We start from the raw sequence: 12,171 nt of genomic DNA, 5'->3' as shown, positions 1-12,171 counted from the left end.
CCGGTTGCACTACAGCCCTACCAGATGTTTCTTCATATGCTCTGCAGGAGGATAACAGTGTTTTATGACCGACAGAAGAAGCCAAATTGCTTAAACAAATGTTGAAAATGAAGATGCGCTGTAAATTTGAATAACATACACTATATGTCCAAAAGTTTGCCGACACCCCTTCTTATTAGTGAACTCGGCTGCATCGACTTACCGCTGACGCATTGACCATAGAACAGGATGCCCTGGAGCATTGGGCTGTGGAGCAGTGGAGCAGTGGAACTGCATTCTCTGGAGTGATGGAGCTCCATCCAATTTCTTTGGGACGACTTCGGGTGGCGTTTGTCATCCAGAACTAACCATCCAACATTAATACCCGATATGCATTAGAGCTTCCGCTGCTAAATGGACTCAAATCCTCACAATGTTCCAACATCTAGTGTCAAGCCTTCCCCAAAGACCAGAGACCCTTATTAGTCCCACACTGAGGAAACTTCACCTCCCGTGCAGTGAGCAGCCCTAGCCACAGCACCCGGGGAGCAGTCATGAAACCTCAGTCATGTACTGTTGGCACTGGGAATCAAACCAGTGACCTTCTGGTCACAGGCCCGGTTCCCCAACCTCCAGCCCATTTACTGCAAAAGTGGGGAACAAACACCTTTTTGTAGTACTCTTGTTTTCAGAAGAAACATTGGTTGAACTTTTGGCCACATAGTGTATTTTACCCAATGACCACTGACCAAATGACCAAAGCGCACTTCTCTGAGACACAGCCTTTTCTTCTAAATGTATTTCAGTGAGGTTTAAGCCAAATAAATGACTGCATAAATGACTTCTCTGACTCTGATTCCCTGAGCTGCTCTTTGTGTGGCGTCTTGTTAAAGTAACGTTCTCAAAACTGATCTGTTAAGTGAATGTTAGATGTATCACCAGCGTAACTGCAACTACACTCTCAAAAAAGACGGTTCTTTAAGGGTTCTTTATGAAAAAAAGATCTATAAAAAAGTTAAAGTTAAAGTTCTACATAGAGCCATTAATACTGAAAAATACTAAAAGGTTCTTTGCATTATGAAAGGGTTTGTTGTATTGAAGCAAAATGTGCAGATATACTACAGATGGTCCTACATAGTATCCAACCTGACACTGTAACAACAGAAGAACCCTTTTGGGTGTTATTTAGAACCATTTTAAAAAGGTTCTACAGCCCATTCTCCACCAGTCTGAAAAACCCTTTCATGATGCAAAAAACTCCTTTAAACATGCAGAAGTTTTCTAAATAGAACCATTTTCTGTACTAAAGAACCCTTGAAGAACCCTTGAAGACGTCTTTCTTATCCTACCATCAAAGAACAACTCGTGTGGAAAACACTGAATATTCATTAGAATGAAAAAAAATTGACGACACCGTTTGCATCATTTTTCTAACACATAAAGTAAGCACTGACCGATCCTCTTGTTGTCCTTAAAATCAGGTTCTGGTTCTGTATAAGGCTGCAGCTCCTCCTCCTCATGGCCCACGTTCATCCATCTATCCTTCATGACTTGCTAACAAAACAGATCAGCCATAAAGTCAAACACATGCTGGTGTCAACATGAGATCTAGAAAAATAACACGTGAATCCATCACAGCATGAAGATTTGGTGGAAAGAAAACCCAAGGATTTTACCTCTAAACTGCCACGTTTGATGGGGTTCAGCACCAAGAGCCTCTTGAGCAGGTTCTCACAGTCTGTGGACATGTAGAAGGGGATGCGGTACTTTCCTCTCAACACCCTCTCTCTCAGCTCCTGAAAGGATGTGATCAGTACAGCGTAAAGAACCGAATTACACACATTCTCCACACCCAAGCTTTCCAAGTCTATACTATGCATTTAAATGGTAATGTTGTACCAGAATACACTATGGACAAAAGTACTGGGACACCTACACCTCCTGTCCTAATCCATACACATTAATATGGAGTTGGTCCCCCTTTGCAGCTGAAACAGCTTCCACTCTTCTGGGAAGCTTCCTACAAGATTTTGCGTCTGTTTGTGGGAATTGTTGCCCATTGATCCAGAAGATCATTTGTGAGGTCAGACAATGATGTTCGACAAGAGGATCCGACTCACAATCTCTGTTCTAGTTGAGGATGGGGTTGAGGTCAGAGCTCTGTGAAGGCCAGCCAAGTTCATCCACACCAAACCCATCCAGCCATGACTTTATGGAACTTGACTAGTGCACTGGGGCTCAGTTGTGCTGGAACAGAAGACGTTCTTCCTCAAAATGAAGTTGAAATTTTCCAAAATGTCTTGGTGCTGAAGCATTAAGATTTCCCTTCACTGGAACTAAGGGTTCTAGACCAACCTCTGAAAACAACCCCATATCATCATCCCCCCTCCACCAAACTTCACAATTGGCACAGTGCAGTCAGGCAGATAACGTTCTCCTGGCATTCGTCGAACCCAGACTCGTCCATCAGACTGACAGATAGAGAAGCTGATTCTTCACTCCACAGAATACGTTTCCACTGCTCCAGAGTCCAGTGGTGGCGCTTTACTCCACTCCATCTGACGCTTAGTATTGCGCTTGGTGATGTAAGACTTGCATCCAGCTGCTCAGCCATCATGAAGCTCCTGGCTCAATTTTTGCACTGATGTTGATGCCAGAGAAGGTTTGAACTCTGCAGTTATTAGTGTGTTGGCGACTTTTATGCTCTATGCTTCTCAGAACTCTGTGACCGCTCTGTAACTTTACACGGTCGCTGTAGCTTTACGGAGTTGCTGTGGTTCCTAAACGCTTCCACTTTTCGATAATACCACTCACGGTTGATAATGGAATGTCTAGGAGGAAAGAAATTTTGAGAACTGACCTGCAATGGTGTCAGAACCACGCTTGAATTCAGTGAGCTCTTTAGAACGACCCATTCTTTCACAGTGTGTAAAGGCAGACTGCATGGCTAGGTGCTTGATTTTATACACCTGTGGCAATGAGACTGAATGAAACACCTGAATTCAATGATCAAGAGATGTGTCCCAATACTTTTGTCCATATAGTGTAACTATATTTTAGACACGGTGAAGCCTGGTTCCTATCACCACCCTTGTGAATGCAGAAATCTGGCTTGGTTAGTTTTTCCACAAAGAATCATTTTACATTAAAACGACCTTCTTTAGCCTAACTGTTCGTCACAAATGCAATGTATCCAGAGGGTCACCTTCAGGTTCTGTCCGTCAAAAGGTAGCGATCCACTGACGAGGGTGTACAGGATGACCCCTAAACTCCACACGTCCACCTCAGGCCCGTCGTACTTCTTGCCCTGGAACAGCTCAGGGGCGGCGTACGGAGGGCTGCCGCAGAATGTGTCCAGCTTGCTGCCCTCGGTGAACTCATTACTGAAGCCAAAGTCGGCGATCTTGATGTTCATGTCAGCATCTAGTAACAAGTTCTCAGCCTTGTTTGGGGAGAGGTGAAGAAGAGAATGAAGAGGGGAGAGGAGCGGGTACTTAAGCCGGACTTTGAACTGACCTATTAACAGCTACTGAATAAATATTAATGATGGTACAAATTATTGAACCAATGTACAGCCAGGCTTGCATAAAAAATACCTAGAGTAGCGGATCACACCTGTCTAGAATGACTTATTCTGAACAGCGTCTGAAAAGGTGTAGACACTCTATATACAGGCGTACATCAACGTATATAAACCTCTAAGTCTAGTAGCTTTTGATACTAAACTCAACCAGCAAACTTACCTTGAGGTCCCTATGTACAATTTTCTTCTGATGGCAGTACTGCACTGCAGACACAATCTGAAAAACAGCAGATACCTGCATGTAACGTTCTGAAGACTATCTCAGGGACATGTTTCAGCACTTTTATAACCTTATAAAACTTCTCCAGCTTTGACTTGCCACTTGGTTATACGTCACACTGGCCACTCGCAGTACAAGGGGAGGAGGAGACGGTGAGGAGTGGACAGCCATAGTGCGCCAATCAGCTAGCCATGCAAACTTTGCACCACAAAACATTCGTTAATAATTGGTGTAGAGCAGATGTTTTCACTGTCAACCTTAATCAGTTCCAGAGTTTAAACTTTGTTTGAGTTAAATTAGATACCCAAGGTAAAATATTCCTCCAGTAAAAGTAGAAGTTCCTCCTTTAGACCTCCACTGGAGTAAAAGTACTAAAGTATTTCCCTTCAAATGTACTTAAGTATAAAGTAAAAGTACTAAAAGAGGAATTCTGGCTCTGATGTCCTGTTATCATTTTTATAACCAGACTGGCTTCATGAACTCATTTCAGGTGAAAGTCCTCCAGCGTCTCTCTTGGTAAACCAGTCTTTTAATAGAACGTCATTAATTAGTGACGCTGACGTCTATTAAAATGATCAGAAGCACAAAACACTGAAGGTAAACAGTTTCCATCAGGGAGAACCGAGTGGCTCTGAAATCACTTTTTACACACAAGCAAAGTTTCAGTTTCAGATTTATTTACAACTTAGTTCCAAGTTTAAGTTGAATAAAAACTGGCTTTAAACTCAGGATCACAGATGAGCTCCTTTACTATGTTGATCTGTAGGCGTCTGTTCATAAACATAAACCAGCCCAAACTCATTTACTATAAAATGAACTGGTGTTTGTAGAAATTCAGAAAAAAGCCGCGTCAGTCTCGACTGCATATGTGGACATATTTCTATATTGAGCTCTATTTACACAAAGTTAGGTTAGTTCATCATTTATGTTGAACAGACTCTCCCAAAGTTTTACGCTGCTGCGCTGACGTTGAACCGCGTGCTGCACTGGGTCGGTATGACCAACAGGTCAAAACCAGCTCTAAACAAAGTGACCGCTGGGCCCTGATTGGTGCTCTGGCTTTGCGCTTCTTTCGTTTTGACATGTTACGTTTTTATACACACAGAAACCAAAAGGAACGACAGATTTCTCAAAATGTAGGAGGAAAAAGTCGGATATTAGACTCTGAAATGTGGATGTAATGTAGTTCGCTATGATCCATTTAAACCCAACGCATAACTGATATATAATCATCGTTGATGGGGCCCTATAAGGAGGCGTTTTAAAGTGATCTTGATGAAACTACCAAAACTACCATGTCACCCCTGAAACGAAGAGCTTTAGTCAGCAGGCGGAGCCTTATTTTAGCACGCCCCAGTATTTTAGAGCCGGAAGTGAGGCTGCATCCCTGTCCCTTGTGGCCACATGGTGAGCAGTCAGAGCCCATTGCTTTGAAGCAAATGTGTCCCGAAGTCTGGAAATCAGGGTGGAACTTTAGTAACTGTCACGACTGAAACACATGATCTGCAGTAAAATAAACTGTTTCTGTGTTTTAATGAAAGATATGACGATTTTATGTGCGTCTAGCTACTCATCGCTGTGTTTGCTGGTCATGTACTGGGTAGGGTTTCTGAGTTCTACTCAAACCAACCTACAATTCTCACGACCGAAACAGTCAGCACTGCAACATAAGGCTGGGTGGAGTTATGATTGTTTTGAAAGCGCCATAATGGAACGTTCAATCATTTTGTTAAATAAATGAAATAATAATTAAGGTACAGAGTCACTCACGGCATAAGGATTTCAGTCTGAAGGCCAAATCAGTTCAAAAAATGTGTTTTCATTTTAGACTTTAAACCAGTTTGGTAGAATCATCCATATACAACAATGACAAAGGTCTCAAAATGATTTTCATCCTTTATTTAAAACGGCAATAAGCCTAGGACGTCTGTCTGTCTGTCTGAGGAAACAGTGGCCTGTATTCAAAACCTGGAAAAGGGTGGGCTGCGCGGGAAAGGTGAGGCAGGACGAGCTAAAGTCACAGAGAGCAGCTGCTGGTCTACGCAGTGCAGCAGAAGTGCAGCATTAGAGTGTGAGGGAGGCGACGTGCGGTGGACACACACACACACACACACACACACACACACACACACACACACACACACGCCACCACCTCTCTGATTCACTGTCCTTATTAAAGCTAATCAGGCCGAGACGCTGCCTGTCAGCAGCAGGTTCACACGCGGCTCACGCTGACACGCCGGTTACGCGCTGACTCACGTTTCCTCTGAGTCACAGCAGACAGAGCAGCCGTGGAGCACCAGGAGAAGCAGTTACAGCAGCTGAAGCTGACGGATGATGTAAATGACCATTTAGAAGATCTTTAACTTGTAAATTTACCTCTGCACCACTAGGTGTCAGTCTAAAGCAGGGGTCTCAAACTCAAATCACCTGGGGGCCACTTGCCAGGTGGCCTTTTCCAAAGGGGTGGCTGAAGAAAAAAAAAAGTCCCGTATTTCATTTGAACTGTATGAATTTGGTGGAGGGATTCACAGAATCTCCTGTGGGCCATCAGCCAGGTGGTCTTTTCCCCAGGTGATCTGAGGGGCTGCAGCTAGGTGCTGTGTACACATCACAATCGTTATCTGTATTGTCCCTGTCAAACTAAAATAATAATTAATACTGCAAACTAAAATATGAGAAAATTATATATTTTATTTCTCATACGAGCTGTAACTACATTACAGGGGCAGTCGTGGGCTGGAGGTCAGGGATCCAGCCTCGAGACCGGAAGGTCGCCGGTTCAATCCCCAGAGCCGACAGTCCATGACTGAGGTGTCCTTGAGCAAGACACCTAACCCCCAACTGCTCCCCGGGCGCTGCGGACTGGGCTGCCCACCGCTCTGGGCAAGTGTGCTCACTGCCCCCTAGTGTGTGTGTTCACTAGTGTGTATGTGGTGTTTCACTTCACGGATGGGTTAAATGCGGAGGTGAAATTTCCCCGTTGTGGGACTAATAAGGGTCAATTAATTAATTACATATACAGTGATTGGTGCACAACTTAGTGTGTAGTAAAAATCCCACCATAACCACAAACCACCACTGCTATTATTATAATAATTATTTTTATTATAAATATATATAGTAGATATACACTCTCAAAAAAGACGGTTCTTCAAGGGTTCCTTAGCAAAGAAAATGGTTCCATATAGAACCATGAACCCCTCTGCACGATTAAATACGGTAATTTTCTTCAGATTGATGGAGAATGTGCTGCAGATGGTTCTATGTAGGGCCTTTTCTGAAAACCCTCAAAAAGGTTCTTCTATTGATACGATGTCAAGCTTTTGGGTGCTATACAGAACCATTTTGATTGATAGAAAATGTGCGTAGATGGTTCTATATACAACCTAGAGTTCTATACAGTTCTATATAAGCTTGACCTTATAACAACAGACATACAAAAAGGTTCTATATAGAACCATCTACAGCACATTCTCCATCATTCTGAAGAACCTTTTCACAATGCAAGAATGCAAAGGGTTCTTTAAGTGTTTATAGCTCTACATAGAACCATTTTCTTTAATAAGGAACTACTGAAGAACCATCATTTCAAGAGTGTAGTAAAATAAGTTGAATCAAGCATTTAACTGTAAGGAGTTTGTGAGTTCGCTGCAGAAAACAAACAAACAAACAAACAAAACAAAACAAAACAAAACAAAACAAAACCAGGATTTGCAGGAGGGACTGAAGGATAAACTGTACATCTATGATGAGCCATATGAAGCTGCCTGGTGGGCTGGATGTGGTTTGTGCGCTGGTAGTTTGAGACCCCCAGTCTAAGGAGCTAAGGTGTGGTGACCTAACTGTAGGTTGGTGATGCTTTACCTGCCGAAACTTTGCTCGGGCTTCCTTCTCTTTCATCCTGCCGTGAGCCACCAAGTAATCAAACACCTCACCTACAAAGAAGAGATGGTTTTATATGAGCGTCAAATTAAAAGCATGAGAAAAATTTAACACCACCACATTTGTGACCTGCAAATGTGACCGCGGCTGCCGGATCAAAACCTCCTATCTCCAAAATTGTAACTTTACAGGAGAAGGTGAAAACACAGTCTACTTTTAATGGAAGTCAATGGAACCAGACATCTTTCCAAGTCATTTTAGGTCATTTCTTTTGGTCCAATCATCACAGAATTTACATACAACATACGGCACTATGCGTATTTCCAAACCATGTCAAAACCTGAAAAACGGCAGAAATGGAGATACCAGGTTTTCTTCCGACAGCAGCGAAACCAAAGGGCGTTTTTCATCAGAACACCTAAAAACCTGCACTTCCACGGTGTTTCCAAAAAAGACCAGAACCACACACGGAACATCTGGGATCTGGATCTGAGCAGAGCTCTGACAGTGTTTCATCTACACTCAAAAAACGTGGTGTTTTCAAAGGTTCTTTAGTAAAGAAATGGGTCTATATGGAACCACGAGCACTCATATACAGAGTTCTATGAAGAACCATTTTGAAAATGGCTCTATAAAGCACCCAAAAGGGTTCTTCTAATGTTATGGTATCAAGCTTGTAACAACAGAATAACCCTTTTCAAAAATGTTCCATACAGAACCTTGAATCACTGCATGATTAAAGGGTTCTTTGCCTCGTGAAAAGGTTCTTCGGACTGATGTTGAATGTGCTGTAGATGGTTCTATATAGAACCGTTTTGAAACTGGTTCTATATAACACCCAAAAGGGTTTTTCTATTGTTACGGTGTCAAGCTTGGTACAGCAGAAGAACCCTTTTATGTGCTATTAAGAACCCTTTTCAAAAACGAATATCGAACCGTGAGCACTCAAAGAGAGAATTCTTCAGATTGATGGAGAATGTGCTGTATATGGTTCTATATAAAAACACAAGGGTTCTTCTGTTGTTACAGCGTCAAGCTTTTCAAAAAGCTTCTATACAGAACTGTCTATAGCACATTCATGCTCACTGTCCATCAATCTGCAGAACCCTTCAATGATGCAAAGAGCATCTGAATCACGCAAAGGGTTCTGAGTGTTTATATCTCTATATAGAACCATTTTCTTTACTAAAGAACCATGTTTTAAGAGTGTAGAGGTTCAAGTTATACACTCACCGGCCACTTTATTAGGTACCTAATTTAGTTGCTAGTAAAAGGTTGGACCCCCTTTTCCCTTCAGAACGGTCTGAATTCTTCGTGGCAGACTTTCAACAAGGTGTTGGAAACGTTCCTCAGAGATTCTGGTTGGTTATTTGAGTTCCTGCTGCCTTTCTATCATCTGGAACCAGTCTGCCCGTTCTCCTCTGACCTCTCACATCAACAAGGCATTTTCGTCCACACAACTGACCGCTCACTGGATGTTTCCTCTTTTTCTGACCGTTCTCTGTGAACCCTAGAGATGGTTGTGTGTGAAAATCCCAGCAGATCAGGAGTTTCTGAAATACTCAGACCAGCCCGTCTGGCACCAACAACCACGCCACGTTCAAAGTCCCTTAAATCCCCTTTCTTCCCCGTTCTGATGCTCGGTCTGCACTTCAGCAAGTCGTCTTGACCACCTCTACACGCCTAAATGCAGTGAGTTGCATACAAATGCATACAAGCAACTGAGCAACTGGCCTAATAAAGTGGCCGGTGAGCGTACATTGTTAAAATAAATAGTTCCGGTCTTAGTTTTAATGGTTAATTCTATGTCGTGTCCTGTCGTTTGCAGGGCTGTCAGACTTATGAAAGACATCATTTAAGACAGTAACTGAACGAACTCACCTCCGCTGGCATATTCCATCACTAAATACAGCGTCTTCTCCGTCTCTATTACTTCAAACAACTTAACTGCAAGTGAAAAAAAGACGACATGATTACAAACAGCACCGCACTGAGAACGTGCTGGAGCACAGAACACTCACTGGAAGCTAATCACTTCACGAAATGTTAATATAATCAGATTAAGACAACAGCACCACAACAATTCATTAATTAATTAATTGGGTAATTAAGAGCAGTGACGGGCATTTTGGGCAAACAAACTGCCGACTTGTCATTTCCTTTGGTCCATTCATCATACAATTTGCACACAATGTAAAGAACAACAGGCATTTTTAAACCATGGCAAAAACGACCAAAAACGGAGATACGAGGTTTTCTTCTGACAACAGCACCATTAACATTGTATTACAACGTTTTTTACTAGACCTCAACTTCAGGCTTTTAAAAGATAAAATCCAATAAACAGGCACATACCGATATTGGGATGATTTAAGATCTTCATTATTCGGACTTCTCTAAAGAGCTGTTGAAGGAAACAATGAAAAATTACTGCTGTGGTCACTCCTGGCTGAAATGAAAGGTTATCAATAAGGGATGGAAACAACATCTCATGGTAATGTTCCCTCAAGCGTGTTCATGTTCAAAAACAAAGTTTCACAACTCATTTCAGACCGCGCCGCTGATTTTCACTGACTGTTCATTAATCAACTCAAAATGATGAGTCAAGCACAAGTCAGGCCCGTGAGACAGTCCTACTGAGCCTGCACCCTGAGATGCACTACAGTCCCCAGCATGCAGTGCAACATAGGCTTCGTTCACACAGCCGGTAAAAGTAGCCCAAATCTGATCTTCTCTCCAAATCTGATTTTTTCTGGTTGGCTGTCCACGTTATACTTTAAACGTGATTTATACGCGACATCAGTCTGAACAGATCAGCTCCTAAACTGACCCTCACGCGCAAACAGAGCGTCACGCTGCGTCTCAGCTCATCCAGAGGTAAACAATCACAACCGCCAACCAACGCCAGTCAAGATCAGCTTCATCTTCACCAGCATCACAGGAGCCACCATGAAGCTTCACTGACTGACAGCTGGGATCATCACCCAGAACGTGACTGAACCATAAAAAGGGCGTGGTCACTTCTTTGATTCGTGTCCTTGAATTCTTTAAAAACTTCGCTTTCAGACTTTTAACTGTTCTTTGACGCTCCAGCCGCGTTCTTCTGCAGCCGCGTTCTCCTGCAGCCTCATTCTCCTGCAGCCGCGTTCTCCTGCAGCCGCGTTCTCCTGCAGCCTCGTTCTCCTGCAGCCTCGTTCTCCTGCAGCCGCGTTCTCCTGCAGCCGCGTTCTCCTGCAGCCGCGTTCTCCTGCAGCCGCGTTCTCCTGCAGCCTCGTTCTCCTGCAGCCGCGTTCTCCTGCAGCCTCGTTCTCCTGCAGCCGCGTTCTCCTGCAGCCTCGTTCTCCTGCAGCCGCGTTCTCCTGCAGCCGCGTTCTCCTGCAGCCTCGTTCTCCTGCAGCCTCGTTCTCCTGCAGCCGCGTTCTCCTGCAGCCTCGTTCTCCTGCAGCCTCGTTCTCCTGCAGCCGCGTTCTCCTGCAGCCGCGTTCTCCTGCAGCCGCGTTCTCCTGCAGCCTCGTTCTCCTGCAGCCGCGTTATCCTGCAGCCTCGTTCTCCTGCAGCCGCGTTCTCCTGCAGCCGCGTTCTCCTGCAGCCGCGTTCGGACATTTCTTTCAAAACCTCTTCAAACACGGAGCGGCTGCGATGAGTCTCTTCTGATTTTTGTACAGAAACATCAGCCTAAATGTTTCTGAGTCTCAGCAGCGAGAAATTATGACGAATGTCGCATTTGATTGACGTAAAAGCCGCAAGAATTCCGGCTGTTCGGAATTCTGGCTGTTCAGACCGAGTCGCATCGCTGCAGATCGGATTCGGTTCGGATTTCGGTCTCACATATGAAAGCGTCTCAAATCGGAACTGAAGACGTCAGATTCAGGGTGTTTATCTGTCCGGCTCCGAGAAACGTCCTTCACATGCACTTATAAAGGAAGACATCGTGCTCTGAGACACATAATCGGATTCAGGCGTTTACACGGATATTATTCTTCTATTTAACGGATCATTTAGAGGTTTAGCCTCCTCGTTCAATCGGATAGAAACCGTAATCTGAATGGCCTCAATCGGACTACTCTATTCCGATTGAGGTGTTTACATGGACGTATCCTATTCCGATAGTTTTTTATTTAGAATCATTTTGGAATAAGTATTAATGCCCATTTTGCTGCTGCAGGTTTGAGTTCAGGTCAAAACGTTGAGTAAAAATGAAATACTAACACCGGCCCAGAGATTTGCTGAGTTTGCCACCAGAAATGACAGAATAAAAAAATAAAAAATACACAGAAAATCTCATTTCAGCATCCAGATCACAGCTCAGTAACTCATAAACCACAGCACAAACGCCCACATAGACACGCATGCATGAACACTTCTAATATCAGATATTACACCGAATACTCAAATATTCCGTTAGGATAAGAAATGCCTGCTTTTTTGTGATTGTGAAGTTCTACTAATTTATTTTGCTTTGTATTTGTGAGTTTTAATGAAATGTATTTTCAGTACAACAAGA

The 12,171-nt window shown here is 43.4% G+C and overlaps 1 protein-coding gene across 2 annotated transcripts in view; it reads right to left on the bottom strand.

Annotated features, from left to right (window-relative positions):
• LOC108414040 (serine/threonine-protein kinase MARK1-like) overlaps positions 1-12,171 on the bottom strand; it is a 97,872-nt gene that overhangs the window by 27,713 nt on the left and 57,988 nt on the right. For both annotated transcript variants that reach the window (XM_017686808.2, XM_017686809.2), the window contains exons 4-10: positions 10,023-10,071; positions 9,549-9,614; positions 7,650-7,720; positions 3,723-3,779; positions 3,185-3,421; positions 1,656-1,775; positions 1,434-1,533 (exon numbers count right to left, since the gene is read on the bottom strand). In XM_017686808.2, the coding sequence (XP_017542297.1) occupies positions 1,434-1,533; positions 1,656-1,775; positions 3,185-3,421; positions 3,723-3,779; positions 7,650-7,720; positions 9,549-9,614; positions 10,023-10,071 (700 nt within the window). The remainder of the gene's footprint in view (positions 1-1,433; positions 1,534-1,655; positions 1,776-3,184; positions 3,422-3,722; positions 3,780-7,649; positions 7,721-9,548; positions 9,615-10,022; positions 10,072-12,171) is intronic.

The sequence above is a fragment of the Pygocentrus nattereri genome, chromosome 22, assembly GCF_015220715.1.
Source record: "Pygocentrus nattereri isolate fPygNat1 chromosome 22, fPygNat1.pri, whole genome shotgun sequence".
Lineage (NCBI taxonomy): Eukaryota > Metazoa > Chordata > Actinopteri > Characiformes > Serrasalmidae > Pygocentrus > Pygocentrus nattereri.
The sequence above is the reverse complement of the archived record's forward strand: the minus strand, read 5'-3'. Positions and strand labels throughout refer to the sequence as shown.